At 35.4% G+C, this 23362-nt stretch overlaps 5 protein-coding genes across 5 annotated transcripts; all 5 read right to left on the reverse strand.

Moving 5' to 3' along the window:
- Window positions 1-10: 10 nt before the first annotated feature.
- On the reverse strand, window positions 11-2909 carry LOC106126977 (C-type mannose receptor 2-like). Its single transcript, XM_013324888.1, has 6 exons — window positions 2905-2909; window positions 2510-2535; window positions 2086-2352; window positions 1337-1534; window positions 679-930; window positions 11-506 (listed from the first exon to the last, which is right to left on the reverse strand). The coding sequence occupies exons 1-6, from the start codon at window positions 2907-2909 to the stop codon at window positions 295-297; spliced, it is 960 nt and encodes a 319-aa protein (XP_013180342.1). The 3' UTR covers window positions 11-294.
- A 633-nt stretch (window positions 2910-3542) lies between these two features.
- Window positions 3543-6523, reverse strand: LOC106127200 (macrophage mannose receptor 1-like). The gene is made up of 5 exons (XM_013325262.1): window positions 6197-6523; window positions 5865-6128; window positions 5006-5200; window positions 4570-4818; window positions 3543-3905 (listed from the first exon to the last, which is right to left on the reverse strand). The coding sequence occupies exons 1-5, from the start codon at window positions 6237-6239 to the stop codon at window positions 3709-3711; spliced, it is 948 nt and encodes a 315-aa protein (XP_013180716.1). The 5' UTR covers window positions 6240-6523; the 3' UTR covers window positions 3543-3708.
- A 100-nt stretch (window positions 6524-6623) lies between these two features.
- Window positions 6624-8981, reverse strand: LOC106127199 (macrophage mannose receptor 1-like). Its single transcript, XM_013325261.1, has 5 exons — window positions 8829-8981; window positions 8460-8726; window positions 7709-7909; window positions 7262-7516; window positions 6624-7084 (listed from the first exon to the last, which is right to left on the reverse strand). The coding sequence occupies exons 1-5, from the start codon at window positions 8890-8892 to the stop codon at window positions 6891-6893; spliced, it is 981 nt and encodes a 326-aa protein (XP_013180715.1). The 5' UTR covers window positions 8893-8981; the 3' UTR covers window positions 6624-6890.
- A 645-nt stretch (window positions 8982-9626) lies between these two features.
- Window positions 9627-12400, reverse strand: LOC106127026 (C-type mannose receptor 2-like). Its single transcript, XM_013324967.1, has 5 exons — window positions 12285-12400; window positions 11720-11986; window positions 11110-11304; window positions 10204-10458; window positions 9627-10112 (listed from the first exon to the last, which is right to left on the reverse strand). The coding sequence occupies exons 1-5, from the start codon at window positions 12337-12339 to the stop codon at window positions 9913-9915; spliced, it is 972 nt and encodes a 323-aa protein (XP_013180421.1). The 5' UTR covers window positions 12340-12400; the 3' UTR covers window positions 9627-9912.
- An 876-nt stretch (window positions 12401-13276) lies between these two features.
- On the reverse strand, window positions 13277-17044 carry LOC106127211 (C-type mannose receptor 2-like). Its single transcript, NM_001312235.1, is given in 5 exon segments — window positions 13277-13746; window positions 14123-14377; window positions 15271-15465; window positions 16599-16865; window positions 16951-17044. Coding segments are annotated over 5 exon segments (972 nt in total). The 5' UTR covers window positions 17012-17044; the 3' UTR covers window positions 13277-13552.
- Between the last annotated feature and the right edge of the window lie 6318 nt (window positions 17045-23362).

Raw genomic sequence — 23362 nt, forward strand, 5'->3', positions numbered from 1 at the left:
TAAAAAAAAATTAAAAAAATATTACATTTTTTACATATTAAACTTAATTATTATAATACAAATCTATGAAAACTTATACATGTTCACGTAATAACTCCGTATTAAAACGCTTATCGCGCCAAATTACTATAGAATTATCTTGGAAAAAGTTGTCGTGGACAGAGCGAAGTGGAAGAGAAAGATTGGGAAAGCTGAGGCCACCAACTTGTGGGCTGCAAGCTAGGCAGAGAGAGAGAGATTAAAATAAAACAGAGACAATAAAAAACAATTTTACTGTCTCTGCGCTTTCATTTGTCAATTCTTTTCAGTCCTATCTATAGCGAAGATTTCACTAATTAAATTGAAATTGTCATTGTCTCTCTCGCAAATAAAATAGCAATCCATAGTTTCACAGGTTACGTCGTTGAGTTGTCCGTTGTATTGCATAGAGCCGCAGAGTTCTCTCTCTCCGCCGTCCGGCTGGTAGACATACCACTTGGAGTAGCCCGCCTGCTTCAATGTATCGCCTGGAATATAAGATAATCTTCCTATTCTAAATTTAAAGTATATAATCTAATTGTTTACGGATGCAGCGAAACGTAACTCGCGGTTCTAACCGTATGGTTTGATGGCCCCCTGGTCCTATAAACATTGTCGTTAACCATCATTAAATAATTACTCATTTGAATTATTCCTCACCTTTAAGGGTTATCCAGTCATGAAGCGTCTCATTGTACCGGTATCCTAAATGCACTACACCGCTCAAATACCGTCCACCGTAATTTTTAGGATCTTCATTAGTTATTTTGGATAAATAATCAGCTTCCTGTTGACTGTTTGGTATCGCCAAGTACGCCTGCTCTGATTCACAAATATCCGCCGCAAACCTCCAAGATTTAGGTTGTGTATGAAACTTATAGCATTTATTTAATTCCTTACTATATTTATAATCTGAAAAATTACATTAAAATATGTTACACAATGACATAATTAAATATCAGATGAATTATAATCTCTAACTTATTGATAATATCGTCACTTTATAATTTTATTTTCTGTCAATATTTTTTAAACAGGGGAGCTAAACAAAGTGCATTCGCTCAGAAGCGATTCCATAGGGAACTTTAAAAAAGGGTCTTAACAGACAGATGGACGAGCAACAAAGTGATCCTGTAAGGGTTCCGTTTTTCCGTTAAGGGTTTTTCCTATGAGGTACGGTACCCTAAAAAAATTATGGAACTGACGCGCGACAATCACGTCTTATCGAAAGTTTTGAATTTCCTTATGGAATCGCTTCGCAGTGAGTTTTGTCTGGCCCTTTGACAAAATATCTTTGCTAGTAATTTTTTTTACATACCCAAAAATGGAACATTGCATTCGTAATTCCATTTTGTGAAAGAATGTTTAGTTTTCTTACAAAGGTAGGGTAATCTTCTATTGCATTTATCGTCCTTGTAAAGGCCAAGTTTATTCATAACGATGCAATCGTCTTCAGCAGCGGCGTCGTTTGGTTCTCCGACCATCCATTGACTGTATACATTTCTTATTGGTACGCCTGTACATTAAGAATTTGAATGATATTATGCAAAATATGTTAATTTAATACATCATCATCATCAGCTCACTATACGTCCCCACCGAGGGGCTCGGAGCCTACCCTAAGCTAGAGGTGACTAGGCCATAGTCAACCACGCTGGCCAAGTGCGGGTTGGTTAACTCCACACATATCTTTTGAATTTCTTCTCAGATATGTGCAGGTTGCATCACGATGTTTCCTTTACCATAAGAACGTCGGATAAATGTACGTATGTAAATCGAAAATCGAAAAACACATTGGTACATGGCGGGATTCGAACTCTAGACCTGCAGATTACAAGTCAAATGCCTAAACCCCTAAGCCACTGACGCCCATTATACATATGCGGAGGTAAAGAATCTACAGGTTTGTTTAATTTGAAAATAATAAACAAGAAATAATAGAGAACAGAAAAGCTATGAGCATAGCCTGGCTAGTTTAAAGGGAATAAACTTGTTTGAAAGTCGAGAAAACCTTCAGCCATCGTAATTTAAATCAAGTTTATAAAAATGATAATTAAAAAATCTTACCATCAACACCAAGAAAAACACCTTTGGTTAATAACGAAGAAATACCAATATAAACCGAATCGATATTCGGACCCGTTTCATTGATATGTTTTAACACCGCGTCTACTTCAATAATGTTCTCAGGATAAAACATTTTTGCACCTTCCAAAACACACTTCGCTTTAGCATCCCGCCATGTCTTCCTTTTAGTATGTAATTTATAATAACTACGCGTATTATCCAATTGTTTGTAATCACTACGAAATAAATTTATTTCAGGTTGTCCATCTGGAATATTAATAATTACTATTATTAAAGGAAACAAAAAAAAATAATTGTTAAATTAACTTTTTCACATACATGTTAAAACATATAAACTTTGAATTATAAAGAAAAAACAGTAAACATATTTATAGAACATTTTTAAAGTAACAAAAAAAACAACCGCGTAATACGAATTGTTGACTCAGACTGAGTAAAGGATAAGACTTAAGATGCAAACATATTGTTTATTTATCTGTATTACGTCTATTGGTTATTAAATTTAATAATTTATCTTTATAAACAAAAGTAATTTTTAAGTCAATCATAATTAGAAGTCACGAAGTAATCTAATTGACCCCTAAATGCGCATTGTTGTATGAAAAAAAAATCCAAAAACCATAGACTAAAAATAATTAGACTATTTTTATTATTTTTCTATTATTATAATAGACTAAAATACCGATCTTGAATTAAATATGATTTATTCGAGATATTTGGAAAAATCAGGCATTTAAGTGTTAAGAAACGGTAATTGAGATGCTAAAATATTGTTTTTTGCAAATAAAACTGTCTGACCCCATACTCGTTGAAATAACAGGTTATTGGAGATGTCAACCTAATAGTTTCCATTGCCGAAGCACTCTTACAATAACATATTTTCATCTCTTTCGATCACTTTGAGAACAACAGAGACAACAATGTTTAATATTTGAGGTCATCCAAGGTTTTGTTGTTATATTTTTGTACCGAATTCGAAATATAAATTTAATCATAAAATTGTCAGACTCTGTCTTTTAGTCTATGGTGTTTCAATCATCATCATCATCATCATCATCATCAGCTCACTATATGTCCCCACCGAGGGGCTCTGAGCCTACCCTATCTTAATGGTGATTAGGCCATAGTCAACCACGTTGGCCCAGTGCGGATTGGTTGACTTCACACATATCTTTGAATTTCTGTTTCAATATGTGTATGTAAATATAGGACTAATTAGTGCTATGGGAAATATAAACAACGATTAACTAATGACTTATAAGAGGTAAATAGGAAAATAATTGCGCTATATTGTATGTATTCCTACCATCTTTAATATGGCACATAAATAGACGTATTCATTATTCAATTTTTTGTATCTTAAAAGGTATATTCAAGGATAAAGATCGTAACATTGGCCATATATAATACATATGTTTTTTAATAATTGAAATTATTTTTCACATTTATTGTTTTAAAACCAGTGAATACAAAATGAGTATAAATAAAATCAATTAATATTAACAATTTAACTTCAATTTCCTTTTGATGCTTAATTAGGGTAGAATTTGTTTTTTCCCATAATAAACTAATACATTTGACAATTTAATTATTCGATTAATATTATACACCGCTGTACTTCTCACTGAGAAAACTGAAAGCTTTAACTTCTAATTCGCATATAAAGAAGCATTTGTGATTTTGACAGCTAACATCGTGTAGTTTTCCATCGTACGCCATCGCTCCGCATTGCTCTTCGTTGCCGCCGTCCGGCTGCCGGTCACCCCACGCTGAGTATCCTGCCTCTTGTATTGTTTCCCCTGCATTTAATAAATAGGTGTTTTTAAACATTAGGCACAGACCGGGCATTGTGGCAATCGATGGGGGAGGCCTACGTCCAGCACTGGATAAATTTAGGCTGATTATGATGATTATTTAGAATCCTTTGACGCAAATGGGGCGCTGGTGAGGGGGACATAAACGTCTACATTATAGTAAGGCTAGTGGTGCGCCAGTACACCGGCACAGTGTCGGAATTTCTTCCTAACAATATCAATTAAAAACATAATAAATCCTACTAAATGTAAACTATGATATTCCAGTAAAGAATGACGTCGCACTTAAATGACCTGGCCGAGACATATACGGGTTTGATCGTAGACGTAAAACATTACTCTCACTGTCCTTCCAACGGGGAATAATATTATATAAAAAAATCCTTAGAATATATGTTATGTAGTAACTAGCTGTCGCTCGTAACCCGCGCGGAAATAAAAAAAAAACTTAATTAGTAGCATATGTGTTTTTCAAGGCTATGTTACATCTATGCCAAATATCAGCGAGATACGTTACTATTCGACTCATTAGTTAAAAAACAAGTTATAGTAAAATACGTAAAAAAGAAATAACCAAACTGCTTATTAAGATGTTACAAACATAACATTTATATCAATAACGTGAAGCAGTTATAAAATAACGCCATACCTCCGATCGTTTTCCAGTCGTCTTCAAACCAGTTAAATCCAACATGGACGAATCCTCGCAGGTAATCGCCTTGTACCGCATCCTTCGGCGCTTGTTTAGTCATGTTAACGAGAATATCTACCTCTTCTTGGGTATTAATTATAGCCAAATATCCTTGTTCAGCATCACACACTTCTAAAGCATTCACCCAATTTACAGGTTTTAAATGAAATTTATAACAGCGACTTGCATCTTCATCGCGTACGTACTCTAAAATAATATTCAACAATCGTTAAGAAATCAATTTGTGAAAATAACGAATCCGTTTTCTCTTCCCTTCCCATTTTTCTGTCTATATAATAATACGTCCTTCGTCCAGGCTCGTTAAGATTCAAAATAATACAACTTTAATTACTTTAAATCTAAGATTCCCGTGAAAAATATCCATGAAACACACCGGTGTAAGGAGTATGACAATCGGAATTCCATTTAACGGAATCTAATGGCTTTTTGCAAATATATGGAAATATTTTAAGGCAGTTGTCATCGTTATAAGTTCCATCTGGTCGCAGCACCAGACATTTTTCATCGTTTCTGACATTATTTGGTTCACCTACTCCCCATTTATTGTAGATATCTTCGTATGCTCTTCCTGAAAAAAATAAGTTTTTTTTAAATAACTACGTACACAGACCTCACAATTTTAGGTAGAATACTAACTTTGAAAAAAGTATATTGAATGTGGATGGCTACAAAGGTAGAGGAAGACTAAAGAAAGTATGGATGGATTGTGTGAAAGAGGATATGCGTAGGAAGGGAGTAGATTTAGATATGACGACTGATAGAGATCTATGGAAGAGTACTACATACTGTGGCAACACTCCGTAGAGATAAGAGCAGGTTGATTTTGACTAAATATGAAAACTAGCTATTTGAATAGTGTATTACTGTATTTCAAACCTATTATATATATTGGGTAAGCGAAATCAACAGACTTTTTAAGCCCAAATTCTCAGTTCATTAATATCATTTACATACCTAATCAACAAAGCATCTGTCATTACCATGCTGTTTATGATTTTAATAAGCAATAATATTTAATGCAAATATATTCCAATTATCTTAATCAGTAAGGGAACTATGCAATATATAGATAAACAGCCACTGTTTTTAAGCACCAAGTAGCTATAAATCTTTTCATAACACTGTTTAAAAACACCGCTGTGTGGTTTTTTTGGTAGTAAGAATTAAAATTCAAGGTAACATTAAGTTGAGAATGACATTTGGATCACTACGTGAATAACAATCGTACGTACCATCAATGCTTTTAAACTTTCGTGTGGCATCATCGAGGGAAATTCCAACAAACATGGCCGTTATCACAGGCTGTGTTTTGTTCCAGTGTTGGAGTATGGCTTTAACTTCTTTCTCATCTTCAGGATAGAAAAGCGATGCGTCTTCTATTTCACAACGCCATTTTGCATTTGCCCAATTCTTTTTAAGTGTGGCAATTTTGTAATAACTATTTGTTTCTGATATGAACGTGTAATCGCTTCTAAACAATTCTTGGGAATATCCATCTAAAAGATTATGTTAATTTATTTCTTTATAACAACCTACAATATAGATGTTTTCACTTTCAACTTACTTTTAACGACAAATAAAATACAGAGAAATAAAAAATAACTCATAATTTTAATGATTGCACAAAATGAGCGACTGCTTCCTTTTGCTTCGCCACTACAAATGAGAATAGCTTTGATTTGTCTTTTTATGTTTAATATCGTAGGTTAATAAGGTCATATACGCACGGAGTTTATGCTCTTTGCTATTTTAATCTAATCTCTTTTCACTAGACGATTAAAGTTTCGAAGCAGATGAACTTCTATTGACATCCGGTGTACTATAAACCTTACATTTTCCAAGCCTTTATTCCCGTTGTGCCCGGAAAGTAGATTATAATATTCATTTTAATAGCAATTTACCAGAGAATTCTGATATCGAACACTTTTTTTTTATTATTAAAAATATTTATTTCATGTCCAGTATGAATAAAGGTAAATTAAACACCGATATAATAGCAGCTCGCTCTATTACACGCTGACGAAGTTGCGAACATCAGTGGGGTCATTTATTTCCTTACTAAATACTTTTACTTATACATTTTTTTATAACAATTTTTTAATAAGTTATCTTCGTGTAACTCAGCTTCAAATGGCGGAACTGTGTAATTTATAATATAATTCGACACATGGTACCGACAAATAGTTGTTGTGTTTAAACTTTATAGAATTTAACAAACTCCTATCGGTACATTACTTTACATTTAAATTAAGATTTATTTAGATTCCGAATTTGTCATTCAATAAGCTCAGAAGTCTGTTTTCTCTTTCACATATAAAGAAGCATCTGTGCGCTTCGCAGCTGACGTCGTTAAGTTGACCGTTGTAGAACATAGAGCCGCAGCATTCGTTTCCTCCGCCGTCGGGCTGGTTGTTGCCCCACGCTGCATACCCCGCCTGCTCCAATGTCTCGCCTGGAACACACTTGTCTTAATTTTTTGTCCATCACATCAGAGTCCGAAATTCATACAACGTTTCAAATGTAAGTGATAACTTTTATGTTTACAAATGTCCGTTAAAATTTAAAATAAAAATACCTATCTATATGTATCGTAATTATTACCAACAATAATCTTCATAATCAAACTTACCCATAACTGTCTTCCAGTCATCAATAGTTTTGTCGTAAATAAAACCTAAATGCACGGCTCCACGTACGAAAGTTCCCTTCACTTTGTCTTTGGGTGCATTAGCAGTGATGTTGACGAGATGTTCAGCCTCCAGCTCCGAGTTGATTATGGCTAGGTACCCTTGCTCAGCGTCGCACGCCTCCACCGCGTCTTTCCAGTTCCTCGGGTATAAATGGAACTTGTAACATCTACCCAAATCTTCGTTATATTTGTAATCTGAAATTAAACGACAACATGGAATTATATCAAAATATTTTATACCAAAAATGATAACATTTTGGTCATCATTTAAATCATATTAGGTAAGAAGAGTGTTTTAGTCGCTTATGTTTGCCGCCTTAAAGTAAATGGTCGTAGCAACCCTAATAATTTTTATATAGAGAAAATAAAAATTTATTCGAAACGTACCCAAATATGGACTGTTGCATTCTTCGTTCCATTTCCTATCCACTTCTATTTTAGTCTTTTTGCAAATAAATGGAAGTTTGTTGGCACATTTTACGTCATTCAGCATGCCATCTTTGCGCATTACCACGCAGTCTTCTTCGTCGTTGTAATTATTTGGTTCACCCGGAGCCCACGCGTTGTATACGTCTCTTAATGCATCTCCTGTAAAATTAGCAAGTTTGAAGTTCGTTAAATTAATTTAATAAAGTGAATATGTCTATTGACTTATAACAAAAACTTTGTAGAGATTTGTGCCACGATTTGAGTTATGATTGGCCCGGATACTATTGGCTGATAACAGTTAATGATAAAAAACCCCAATTCAAAGGAATCGCCGCAATTCATAGAAATTTAATACGTTGCTTAAAATAAATTTGCTCATTATGCGATTTCCCTAGACAAATTGCAAACGAGAGGTATTCAGATCGATCTGTAACATATACAACGTAACTCCACCTTTTTATATTACAAAATATGTGTACAGACTAACCTGGATAAGCAAGAGAGTTCTAAGGGGCCGCGATATTTTTCACGCATTTTAACCCGAGTTTCTTGCTTATGGAGGTCGTCGGTCGGGATCGGACAATGACTTTCGCTTATAGAGGTTCCTCTCTTATCCGGTTATCTCTTATTCAAGTTCAAATGTATTCTATACATTACAAGTTGTTTTAACGTGGACACTTTTAGTTGATAGTATTTAAAAAATCCTCACCATTTACTGTGATGAAAACTCCTTTTGTTAGATACGATGATATACCGATGTATATTTTAGAAAACGCTGGCTGCGTTTTTTTTAAATGATCAAGAACCACATCCGCCTCCATACTAAGTTCAGGAAAGAAGAGAGTTGCACCTTCTAGTAAACATCTTTTCTTTGCGTTTTCCCATGATCTTGGTATCGTGTGTATTTTGTAAAAGCTATTAGTGTCTTCAAAATATGTATAATCGTCTCTAAAATATTTTTCCGATTGTTGTCCTTCTAAAATTTGCGTTATTTATCAAAATTTGTTAATATAAATTTAATCAATAGCTATATTTACTACTATGTTAATATATCATGAATATGATTAGCTAAACTCACCAGTTGTTTGCAACACTGAATTTATAATCAATAAAATGAATAAATAATAAACTGTTTGAGCCATAATATTATCTTTATACCGGCGCTTCGCCGGAGCCCGATGCTGCAAGCGTCCGTCGGCAGCGAGTTGTTTTATGAAGTGAATGAGTAAGAAGTAACAACAAAATATACAGGAAAATCCACGACAAAAATATACATAATATGTTGAATATCTTGATTCGGTATTCTAAACATTTTTTCTCTCAATTAGAATAAACAGAGGCGTGGCTTTAGAAACTGTCAGCCATAAATCACTCCTAAATTCATCAAACTAATTTAGAGTAATTGAAAATGTTATAATTTTAAAAATAGCTTAGCTTTATCTTTAGATTCTGTTTCCAGTTGGTTTCTTCTATGTCTTATTTTAACTTCGATATATGAAAATAATAGTAGCATTGAATGTGTTAAAAGTAGAGATACATCATGATATCATGTCAACCTTAGAAGTTCACTTGTGGTTACAAAACTACCCGACTTAAAAATAACCTTAATTTTTTTATGAAATATCGAGTCTGTTCAGATTACCTTAAGCACATTTTGCCTTATTAAATTTATGGAAGCTTTATGAAAATTCTATATCTTACTTATGTGAATCTTTAGATGGGTGGATGTTTGTTTGAACAGCTGAACGAATCTCGATGCAATTTGGCATACATATAGAACGTTGTCTGGAAGAACATATAGGCTACTAATTAAGTTTTATTTTAAGTCCGTGCGGACGGAGTCGCGGTATACAGCTAGTAGTAATATAAAACACAATAGGGACATAACGATTTATTAAAATAAGTTAGTAGAATGTAGAAAGTATATGCTGATCCAAACTTTATAGCGGCTCGTAAGTTCGCGCTAATATTACCACTATTTTAGGTTTTGGCAAAAAGTAAAGGCAAGTAGAGTAGGACCACCCATACCTCCGTGTGATTAGTTCAAATTGCAGTAAGCCCCATCTACGAATACGCGCACGCTAAAAGTTGGCGTGAACTTTCAATCTTATCATACAGTGTTAATATTAATACAAAATAACTGATAACAGACATATTTTTGGTTAATTTTGCACTTCATTGATTTTATCATCAACTAAATGTGGTGTTATATATTTTTCACATATGAAAAAACATTTGTGAGTCTCGCAGCCGATGTCATTAAGAGTTCCATCGTAGAACATTGAGCCACATCTCTCGTTCTCTCCACCGTCGGGCTGGCCTCCTCCCCACACCGCGTAGCCTGCCTCCTCCAGTGTATCACCTACAATAAAAACAATTATAAGAATTTTCTACTATTAAATACAGACACTAGAATGCTAGTTGAGATAATAGCGATTTTGAAAAAAACATGCCTGTGAATGTTCTCCAATCCTGTTTAAATTTATCGTAGTTGAAGCCTAAATGTACAGCGCCTCGTAAATACGACCCGTGTACTTCGTCTTTGGGCGCGCTTGCAGTGATATTAACGAGGTGGGCCGCCTCTTCCTGCGAGTTTATCATGGTCAGGGATGCCAATTCAGCATCGCATGCCTCCACCGCGTCTCTCCATGTCAGCGGATGTAAATGGAACTTGTAACATCTGCCCAGATCTGCGTTGTATTTGTAATCTGAAAAAAGTTCACTTTTACTAACATTATAAATGTAATAGTTTAGCTGAATGTATATCTCTAACCAAATCTGTATCACACTTCTCACAGAGATAGATTACAGTCTGGAGCAAATGAGCGGTAGGAAGACCGAGGTGATCAATGAAAATAACAGTGGTAGAGCCCGCTTTAATATCTTCGCACGAATTGGCCCGACTCGCCCGGTGAAATAACACGACCACACAGAAGACAGGCGTGAAGTGGAAGCAATTCTGCGTTTCGTCTGATAAGTGTGCGTCCCGGAGGCCTAATTTAGTCCTTTTTCCCTTTCCACCCTTTTTCTTTTGGGGAAGGGATGGGAAGTGGAAGTGGACTTTCCGGATGAGAGGATGCATGGAAGGGGAAGATATTTTCTTTCTGTGCATCCCCTCCTCCGTCGATTAAAGGTAGGCAACGCATATGCGATTGCGTATGTCTATGGGCAACAGTCACTTCGCTATTACAGCGATTTCAAGTGACCGCTCGCTCGTTTGCCACTTTATGATATATAAAAAAAGACACCCATGGCCATACAGAAAACCAGAGGAACAGAAGAGCGTTGCCGGTCTTAACATTGGGCGATAGTTTTTAAAACATGCCCGCATATGTTGTCTCGGAAATATCAACCCATACCTAAATATGGTGTGTTGCATTCTTCGTTCCATTTCAGGGACTGCAAAGTTTTCTTGCAAATAAACGGATACCTATTGGAGCATTTCTCATCATTTAGTGTTCCGTCTCTGCGCAGTATGACGCAGTTTTCTTCACCATTGTTATCATTCGGTTCTCCAGGACCCCATACGTTGTAAACATCTCTAACTGCGACCCCTAGAGATTTACACGAGTGCAATAATGATTAAAAAATATAGTATGGAATTTTGTCTCACTCTCGTCTCAATTATTCTACAAGGAAAATAATTCTTATTTATCACAACTTCAAATATAGAGGTCTTATCCGTTTCTCATTCGCTGCACTGTGTTTATTATTGTCACAATTAGAGGCTTATTATTTTCCTTATATGTCATCATTTACTTCTATTAAAATTTTGATAAAACTAAAGTATTTATATGTGGCATAAAACAAATAATAAACAGGAATAAAACTATGTAAATATTACAGTAGTTCCAGTATGTTTCAGTTGTACTGGCTAAAGATTTTTATAAAAATACACTCTCGTACTTGGTAAAGAACTGAGTGACGTTTACGCCTTTGAACAAAAAAAAAACATTGAATCATGTTTACCGTCAATAGTCTTGAACACTCCTTTAGCAAGATGCGATGATATACCTACGTACACCCATCCGAACGTAGGCTGTGTGTTATTCAAATGATCAAGAACAACGTCAACTTCATTCTCATCTTCGGCATAGAATAATCTTGCACCTTCGAGAGCACATTTTGCTTTTGCTTTCTCCCATGATCTGTACATCGTATGTATTTTGTAGAAACTCCTCGTTTCTTCCATATATTTGTAATCTTTTCGAAAGAATTTATTTTGCTGTTGTCCATCTACAATTAGATTTAAAATTAACTAGCTGTCGCCCGCGACTCCGTCCGTGTTAATGTAATAAAAAACTTAATATATAGATAAGCTAAATAAAAAGCAGCTCTTCAAGGCATAAATTCGATAAAAAATGAATAAATATGTCCGTCTCCTGGTTCTAAGCTACCTCCTCACCAATTTTCAACCATATCTGTAAAGCCGTTCTTGAGTTATAAATAGTATAACTAACACGACTTTCTTTTATATATAGATTAGTTAATGAATGATGATAACTACTTCGGTATAACTATATGTTTTACTTACCTACATATAGGATGGATTTGAAATAAAATAAAATAAATAAATAGTATCCCTGCATAATTGTAGCTAGATGCAAGCGTGCACTAACTATAAGGTTTCGTATAGTAATGATTGCTTGCAATAACTTAAATGTAATATCAACAGGAAAACAACAAACTTAACCTACGTCCTGTGTTAGTTCTAAGTTGTTTTCCACTAGGTATGTAAGCTAAAATTATCTCAAGTAATAAGCGCATGTAGAAAATCGTCTCTCTGTTGTCGCCCTCATTTTCGGTATCCGAAATGCTTGGGTATTGCAGAAATTTCAATGGAAACGGTTGCTCTATTGGAGCGTCGGTGCCTCAGGGGTCAAGCACTTGACTTGCAATCTGCAGGTCCTGGGTTCGAATCCCACCATGTACCAAAATGTTTTTCGATTTACGATTTACATATGTACATTTAACCGACGTTCTTACGGTGATGGAATACATCGTGATGCAACCTGCACATATCTGAGAAAAAAATCAAAGATACGCGTAAAGTCAACCAACCCGCACTTGGCCAGCGTGGTTGATTATGGCCTAGTTGCAGCTCCGAGCCTCTCGGTGGGGTCGTATTTTGAGCTGATGATGACGGTTGCTCTATTGACCTTCTTTATGTAAGCAGTAGATGAATGGATGTCACACTTGGATTCCTGACTTGTATAGTGACCATACATCTCTTCCAGATGGTTACGATGCGTTATTATTATAATTATACTCTAGTATAGTGAGTACAGTATAGTTTAAAGTCAAAGTATTGGACTAGTATCAGCGGTACATTATATTCCATTCTATATGAATGCACACCGGTACTGTCCCGTTGTAACATCGGTAAAGACGCGTTGTAATCGTGTTGCTTTTTCGTGCTATTGGATTTACTATAATTTTTGTTTTGTTAATGCTCTGATATTTGGGTAAAAAATTTATAAAAATAATAAAATTATGTTACATCGAAGTTATTTAATTAACTAAATATTTAACGGTACATATAAAAATAAGGTTTTTTTACAAAGTTATCGCTCCTCAGACATTCTTTAAATTGTTACTGGATACAAAGAATAGAGGTTTATTATATATATAAATATATGTACAAATTGTATATTAAATATTTATTCGTATAACATTCTGAGTATTAATATATCAAGTCTTAAAAAGTACCTACGTTAAAACTTTACAAGTCAAAAAGACCGAACGCTTGTAAAATCATCTTTTGGTGCTGAATTTTTCGTGTGACTAAAATAAAATTTGTTATTATATTCCAAATCTATCATCAAACAAGCTGAGAAGTTCATTTTCTTTTTCGCATATGAAGAAGCATCTGTGTCCTTCGCAACCTATATCGTTCAGGTGTCCGTTGTAGAACATGGAGCCGCAGCGTTCGCTTTCGCCGCCGTCAGGCTGGTAGTTGCCCCACATCGCGTACCCCGCCTGCTCCAATGTCTCGCCTGGAACACAAAAATATTCTTGACTTTAGTGGGTTTTGATAAACAATCGAATCAACTGAAGATCCTGAATTTATACAAAGGTGATGTTGAATTTTTTCTTGGTCGAGCGGTAGAGGTCAGGTACTTTAGCCTATTGTTTGGTAGCGTGTTAATTTATTTAGAGACAAGCCGGAATGGTACGAACAACGCTCGGCATTCGGAAGACAAACTTACCAATAGTTTGTTTCGATCTAAAGTGACTGCCGAACGTTGTTCGTACGGTTCGTTATGTCTAAATGAACCTTAACAGTCAATGTGTTGTACCTGATAGGTGATTAATTAGTTTACTGAATAAAATAGAAATAAAAAAGATAATTCTTTCCAAATAAATCCATACCTGTGGTTGTCCTCCAATCTTCTTCAGTAGTATCATAGTTGAAGCCCAAATGCACGGCGCCCCGTAAGTACCAGCCTTGTACTTTGTCCTTAGGCGCGCTGGCAGTGATGTTGACGAGGTGAGATGCCTCCTGTTGCGAGTTGATAATGGCTAAGTACGCCTGCTCTGCGTCGCACGCCTCCACCGCCTCTCGCCACGTCAACGGGTGCAAATGGAATTTGTAGCATCTGCCCAGATCCACATTGTATTTGTAATCTAAAACGTGGAATTCATGAAAGTTAGCATTCAAATACTTTGTTTGTAATGTCATATTACTCATCAGAGTCTTTAATATTTACATATAGTTCGGTTAAGATTTCGTATTATTATCGTACGTAGTATACATGCATCTTATGTTCATAAAAGAACTACCATTTAAAGCGCCAATAAATAATAAGTAATACATTTTATTCTTGGCAAAGATTTTAGTGTTGTGTGAATAAATTTGTGTCGTTATCACGTAAACACTTGGCTGTAAGGACAATCTCGCGACCCCGGTGACCTCAGCGATAAGAGCATTGGTTTGCACATTATGAGTATACAGAAGCCATGTAAAGAATCATAACAAGCTAAAGTGTCTGTTTATGAAGACATATCGTGTGCAAATTATACAAAATATTGAGAATCAGTTACGGTGTAATTCATCAAACTGCTGTCCACTCAGTGCTCTATCAAGATGTCAATTTTACGTATTTTGTGTGCTAAATTTTTTGACACTATCTAGATTTGTGAAGTACCTCTTTATTTTAAATGGAAGACGCCAGCGACAATTAGTTGAACGAATTGGCCGACTTGCCCGGTAAAATCCAACTACACACTTCTGTGTAGTTGGATTCTACAGACAGGCAGACTAAGCAGATTAAAGGCAAGGCGTGCTAGATGCCTAATGTTAGTCCCCTTCCTACCTCTTTTCGATGAGGAAAGGGTGGGTAGAGGAGGAGATTTGACGAAGAAGGGGACGCATAGAAAGAAGATATATTCTTTTGTTGTATCTACTTCTCCGTCGATTAAAAGTAGGCAACGCACATGGGTAGTGGTCGCTTCGCTGTTTGGTGTATTCAGGTGACCGCTTACTCTTTTGCCAACTTATGAATTATACATACTCGTACCTAAATAAGGTGTGTTGCACTCTTCGTTCCATTTCAATGATTGCAGAGTCTTTTTGCAAATAAACGGAAACTTGTTGGAGCATTTCTCGTCATTATAAGTACCCTCTTTTCTCAATATCACGCAGTCCTCTTCACCGTTGGCATCATTTGGCTCCCCGTGACCCCATCTGTTGTAAATATGCCGAATTGCGACTCCTGCAAATGTCCAAAAGAACAAAGGTTAAACTACTTTGTGGGTAAAATTGGTTTGAAAAAAAAATATTCGTAAACATGACAGATAAATACAGTAACCGTGAGTCCCTGTCATTATAATGTCTGTATAAAATATCTGTTTTTCAACCTTGACAAAACAGAGATAACATTATGTTTTAAACGGGGAATTTGGTCTCAGAAACCCCAGCATATATTCCTGGATATTGGAAGAAAGTGTGATAACTCAGTATTGTATCATCGCACCGTAAGGGGTCTCTGATTACCCCTGTGAGTAAGCTTTTAGCTTGTTTTTTTTACTATTAAAGGTAAAGTTAATTTATCTGATCGCTACCTATTTAAATTTATTTCTTTTGTTTGCAAAACAACATAATATCATACAGGTGATTCCCCGTTGTAACCTTGATTTTTAAGGTAAGGACTCGGAATTATAACTAAAAGACTTTTCACATTATCAAGTTGCTAATTTATAACGGGTTTGTACGATAGGGAAAGTACCGTAATACCTGTACGTAGTTATTTTATTGGTTTTATCCTATTGTGGGAAACAAACAGGTTTCCTCAATTTAATTTAATAAATTTGGATTTAAAGTGGGTATTTATAATTCGTATTAATCCGTGCATAAGCTAAGTAGTATCAACAATCGCGTAAGCATACATCATCATCAGCTCACTATACGTCCCCACTGAGGGGCTCAGAGCCTACCCTAAGTTAGGGATGACTAAGCCAACCACACTGGCCCAGTGCGAGTTGGTTGACTTGACACATATCTTTGAATTTCTTCGCAGATATGTGCAGATTGCATCACTATGTTTTTCTTCAAATGTAAATCAAAAACACATTGGTACATGACGGGATTCGAACCCAAGACCTGCAGATTGCAAGTCAAATGCTTAACCCCTCAGCCACCGAGCTCTATTAATATATAAGCATACATTATTGAAATCTATATGACGTCAAAAGTTAGCAAAATAAAACCACACCTGCGGTAAGTCTCAAACTGGTTATCATATGGCTAGATTTTTAATTAATCGTATCGCACACAATCAAAGTTAACTTATTCATTACGTCATTAAGTTTACATACATGACCGTGAAGATAATACATGCAATCTTACCGTCTACAGTTGTGAAGACTCCTTTTGCAAGTTTCGATGATATTCCAACGAATATCCATGCGTACATAGGTTGTGTCTCTTTCAAATGAGCGAGCACTACATCCACCTCGTTTTGGTCTTCAGGATAGAAGAGTGTTGCACCTTCTAGAGCGCATCTCTTCTTTGCTTGCTCCCACGTCTTTTGTATTGTGTGTATTTTGTAAAAACTGCTCGTACCCTCCAAATATTTGTAATCATCTCTAAAATGTTTAATTTGCGGTTGTCCATCTAAAATTTGATTATCATCACAAAACAGATTATAAACACAATCGAGGTCACAATGATGTTTTAAACAGATAATAATATTACTTACAAGTGAATTGTAGAACTGAATTTATAAACAATAAAATGAATAAATATTTTACGAATGCCATTATGTGCGTATGCTCGCGATGTGAGCGTGCGCGAGCGACGGACCGTCTTATCCGAATGAGTAAAAAGCAGATTCACAATCGAGCGTCGTTGCCAATTAAACAAGATTAACAGGAAAACTTTACATAGAACAGCGGCATTTGAACAAATATTTTAACTTTGAAATTATAATATCATTTTCCAGAGTTTTATTACACACTAGACATACGGATGTTTGAGCGTTGTACTCCGCAACTGCATAAATAACTGTATATTAAAAATGTATTCGTCATAATTGCAGTCAGGTGTATGTTTTTGGTAATCATTTGATACAGGAAGAATACTTTCTGGATTTTACCAACCTGCCTACTTACTTTTAGGGATATAATGACGTCTAATTTAATGTTGGAATAGCAAATATTGTTATAGTATTTGCATAAAAGCGTTAAAAAACACGAAATAAATATACCAAATATATCTTTAAGAACAAAGTATAGGTAGTACAGGTTTTATGTTAGTTAATGAAACAGAGCTTGTTCCTAACTCTACTATCTAGTGGGCCCTTAATTTAAAAAAAAAATGGAATGCTTAGTCTAGATTTACAGAATAGGATTATAAAGTTCTAAGAAAAAATATACGTTTAAAAATAGAACGTACGATATATTATTACTATTATAAAACTGGAAATTGAATACAAAAAAGCAGTTTCTTATTCGGACTTCCAGTTCAATTGTTTGGTTTTACCCGATATATCGGAAAGACCGATGCGTCTACCTGTTGCCTTTTCTTCCCAGTCTTACGTCAGATATTTTATAAGAATTTGCATAGTTTTATGTAATTTATTAAAAGACTAAATGTCACCCGCGATACCGTTCGCGCAGAATTAAACATAAAACATAATTGGTAGCCTATGTATTATTCCGGACTGTGTGTCTACTCGTATATACATGCCAAATTTCATCCGTCAGCCGTCCTGGAGGAACCCTCAAACATACGCCCATCCATCTATCTATCCATCCATCCATTCAATCATTCGCATTTATAATATTAGTAAGATAAATAATTTTATTTTAGATAAAATGATACATGATTGGAATAGTTCATCAACTGTAGATATGTATGCCGTAGGAAGTAAGGTGAATTTTGAATTCTTCCATGATGTTATACTGTGTTTGGCTTCGGTGCCTACTCGAGTGAAGGTGACTATGCCTTAGTCAACCACGCTGGCCCATGGTGGATTCATTAACTTCCAACATCTTACATAAATAAATATTCATTCATTCATCCTCGCAGATTTGATATATAAAATTCGAAAGTTAATAACACGTTGATTCGTAGCAGAAATTGAACCTGGACGGATATATTTTGGTCCTGTCCGTCCACAACAATCATGTCGGTATGTATAGTTAAAGTAACTTAACTTCCCTGTCTTCTCTTCTTTTATTTTACCTAAATATATCTTCTTTAGTTATTATAATATATTTTAGATGTATTTTCCAGTTAAATGCTTGCATTAAGCCCCCCCCAAAAATAATTATAATACGACATTGATATTCATAAATATTCTAACAACTTTTATTAAAGATTTTAGACATGGCCTCCAAATATCGTCTGATATTTAATGCCGCTCGACGTCATGTGTGCGTACCATATTTTGTAATAACAAGTTTTTGTCATATTTTAATATAGTAGCTAAAATTTATAAGAAAAAAATCCTTTACGTATATTAAAAACTAGTTTTTTTATTAATTTACAATTTATTTTTTTGACATTGTTATGATATATTTGATAGTAAAACGAGGTTATTTCGAGGACTATGAGGTTTTCTGAATTTGTATACAATATCCAAATGCACGGATGAAGCGTCTATTTGTTGAGCTTGTTGCGATTAATTGTATTCTATTTTTGTTAGCTTTAAACATAACAATATGACATCTCTCAGGATAATGTATAATGTCAGAGTTTATCATGAATGTACTATAAGTAGTTCACAGTCTTAAACAGTTTATAAATAAGAAATGATTTATAAACAAAATCAATATTTTTAATAATAATTATTTGGCACGAGCACTGGCTTAACGATTGGAATGATGCGTTTGACTTTTTCTCTAATAAACACTTATGCATATTTTTGTAAATTTTGACCAAAGGATGCAAACAGCACTTATTTACGCGTTAATAAAATTAATAAGTAGTCTATATGTTCTTCTATTCTAGACTATGTCCTAAGTCTGTGTCTTATTTCATCAAGATCCGTTGAGCTGTTCCTGAGATAGCATTTAACAAACTTCCATCCATCCATCTAAACGTTAGCATCAATAATATTAGTAAGACTAGTAAGATCTATTACGATCAATTGACAGATTTTGAAAAGCAAAGTTCAAGATTTATAACATCATAACTTTTACATATCCAAACTTTCGTGAGACATTATACTAAACTGATATATAAACACGGCTAAACACTCATGTATATTCGTCCCCCGATGGGCTCAAAACTAGTCGGTGCCGCCACCGGACGAATATACGTGAGTGTTTAGCCGTGTTTATATATCAGTTTTTTACATATCCCTTTAAAATTAATTGCTACTTAAAGGTAACGTTGTTTACCGAATATGATTCATCAATAGAAACCACAATAGGGTTACTTGTTTATTGAAAATTATATTGTATGGTAATATCGTTCAGTTTGGATCAAGTTTGATTTAATTGGACACATCGACACAGGATTTTCCGACAGCAATTTCCTCGAGCGCAATTATAAGCTACAATTTAATGCGATTATTTAATTTTAGTTTTTTTATCTCTGCATCGTTTACCTACCTCGTTGCCGAGTCTCTTGTTGATTTTATGTTTTTCTTCCATGGTGTTCTGCACGAGGGTGGCTATTGATAATTGTAACACTTGAGCATTTTATAGCATGAAGTAATACATTTGACAGAGCTGGACGCCAGCAAAATAAGTTGTTGCACGTATGGCCGGACTCGACGGTGAAGTACCACACAGAAGACAGGCGTGAAGTGGAAGTAACTTCACGTTTCGTCTTGTGAGAGTACATGGAGTACATTTTAGCCCCTTTTGCCTTCTCAACCCTTTTTAATAAGGAAAGGATGGGAAGGGGAAGTGGATTTGACGGAGGAGGGAACGCAGTGAAAGGGGAAATATCCTCTTTCTGTGCGTCCCCACATCCGTGAATTAAAGGTTGGCAACTCATCTGCGATTGCTGATGTGAATTTTGGTGGCCGTTTGCTCGTTTGCCACCTTGTGACATATAAAAAATATAAAGAGAAAAGAAATAAAAGACAAAATTATTTTATATCGAGGTGTAAGTTTATTCGCATAACAATTTTTCATACAAATTTCCTCGTTTTTGTACACACCCTTTCATGGTTTTGTTTTGTAGTTATCTTTTATAAAAGTTGACTCTCTAAAATTTAACATATCGTCATGTCTGTTCCCTATATCTAGTTCGCTTCACCGCAGCGGTTAAAACATATAATAAAGGATTCACTAAGGCAAAAGTATTATTAGGGGGAAATAATTATTACCGCGGACAGAGATAGTATAACGAAATGATATACAAGTAAAATGTGTTTCGATGAACACGGAATGGGCTCTTATCGCGTAGTATCAGCCTTCCTTGGTCGATCGACGTGGCACTTGGCGCGAGGGGCAGCGCGCCCCGCCCCGCGCCGCACGCAGCGCTACCTCTACCCTAACAACAGTTGTAACGGAAATTGCACAATCGCACTGGTATCGGCGGACTGGCCACGAGGCTGCCAGACACACTTCATAAGAAAAAAATTCCTCACTAAATAACAACTAAAATCACTTTAAAATCAATTCAAAATGTACATTATTCAGCTTAATTCAAGTTAAACAAATTCTAATCTGCTACAAAAAGTTAGCAAATTTAAATACAAAGATCACCTAGTCCGTCTATGTAAAAATTAATCATGACTTAAGTATTAGTGAAACAGGAGTGAGCGTCGCGTCAGTCGCGGCTCACTCACTAATTATTATGCTTGCAATTGTACATTCAACGAATTAATAGCGAAACGTATTGCGTTGACACATTAAAACTAAAAAAATGACTGTACATTTTATATTTTATATGTAAATATTTGTACATATTGCACTCTGAAGTAACAAAAATTATTAAGAAAAAAAAAATCTATCGAAACGAAGAATATATACGCAGAACAAAACGTATATCAGTAAATACAAAGTCAATGAAAATTATTTTGTAATCACAATTTTTTCGTAGCTCATATATTAGTCTAAGTCCCTATCGCTTACAAAGCTTACAAAAGATAAATACAGAGGTCATTTACAAAAAAAAATATACTTCTACCCAAATAATATAAAAATAACAACAGCCATCTGTACTTTCTTAGATGAATAAAATTAAACATATGTCAAACATATGACAATAAAATCTAAAGGTACCTATATACAAATTTTTAATGGACACAGCGGACCCCTACCCCGTGGTCCTCGCATCGGTAGACTGGACGTGCCACGCTTGGTCACCGCGCACTATTCCTCCTTCCCCCATTGTAAAATAAAAAGTTTTGAAACAGTATTGAAAAAGTACAACCGGTGCGACCCCGCGCCCTGGACAGCGGACCAACACTAATCGATGTCATCGCAGCGTCAAGCGATAACTCTTTAATAATTAACAGTGATATAAAATGTTAAAAATTTAACTTTGTTGTACCATGATTTTACCTTTGTACATATTGTCTATCTTGATAGGAAACTGATAAAAGCTGGCATCTGATCCCCGGCCTGACGCTGCGTCATTCAGTCACGGGGGAAAACCAGTGGCCGACAGTGAAGTGTGCCAGTGTCCAAGGCGCAAGGTTAGACATGCCCCCTCCTCTCCCTGCTCGTCCCTCATCCGTCGTCCGTCTATATCTGCCTCGCTCGGATCTCGCATCTCAGCAAGCGATATAAACTTATCATCGTACTTATGTTTCATTATCAGCTAAGACACAAATTATATTAATGTATTCCCATTACTTATTACGTTTCTCGTTAAGAGAATTAACATTAGATCCTTAATAAACCTATTATAATTTCGAAATCGAATAATATGTATCAAATGCGATTGGCTGTGCACCGACGGGGTCCGTATACTATGAAGCTACACGTAATGACTCCTACGCCTCGAATGATGTATAATAATTTACTTATCGAATGGCAGTAATAATCGTCACTAGCCGAGATCGCCTCGGTGTGGCGTACATTGCGTCTCGGCTATAAGGCAACTTACGTAGCGCAAACACATGACGGAACATGCACGCAATCTACGGATCACAACTCAAACGTTTCGTAGAAAAACCCCTCGCTATGACCGCAAACATACCGGACGCACCATCAAATTACGTTTATAATGGCAGTGTGATTGTTAATACGCCCCCGGCTCTATACAGCAGAGACCTAAGACACTCGAGTGACATTTTGTGCTTTATTTATTAATTCGCCTACTGCTAGAGTAAAAATAAGTGTATAATTCGAAAAAATGTGCACTCGACCTTGCGAAGACGTAAACACTTGTAAGCAGGAGAAATTACAAAAAAAATTACAGTGAAATTAATTTACTTAATAACATCAACTTTTAAAATCATTTTTGATCGGCAGAAAGACAAGATATTCAATCCTACAATAGTAATATGAATCACTTACAAGTGTCACATTTTTATGAATATTTGATAATACTAATTACATTATTTAAGTCAAGAACTCTGCCTATACCGAACGCTTACATCTTCGCAAAGTGGAGTGCTAAAGCATTCTAGCGCCGGTCCGCGGTGCAAGCCCCATCGTCACGCACAAATCTATACGTATTAAGAAATGCATTTCCAAAAAACAACAAACATACAGATCATGTAAAATTTCTACACCACAATATTAAATGGCATGTAAAGAAGACACATTCAACACGCACCAAACAGACTCTTAGTTTACTAGTACATTACGAGTAATGGATGTGATACATTACGCACTGTGATGCTGATGACGTCACTACACGCACACAACGACTCCACGATCCGACAGACTGAAGGCTTCGAGACGGACACATGTCGAAGAGAAGTACTTCTCAGGTTATCACCCATTGTCTTAGGTGAGTGAAAATTTATAAGCCCAAGTAATAAACAAATCTAGGTTATAAAACGATCCATGTCACGAAAATAGTTATATCTTTAAACGTGTACAATTTAAAATATAGTTTTTTTTTTAATTATCTTGTGAAAACGTTATATTAACATTATAACTCTTTTCGTTTCAAGACGCTCACGACTTCGATTTGAATCGCATTGCCATTTATCATTCACCTAGGACAATAGGAAACTAAAATGGCGACTGACA

This window comes from Papilio xuthus, unplaced genomic scaffold, assembly GCF_000836235.2.
Source record: "Papilio xuthus unplaced genomic scaffold, Pxut_1.1 DF824888.1, whole genome shotgun sequence".
NCBI lineage: Eukaryota > Metazoa > Arthropoda > Insecta > Lepidoptera > Papilionidae > Papilio > Papilio xuthus.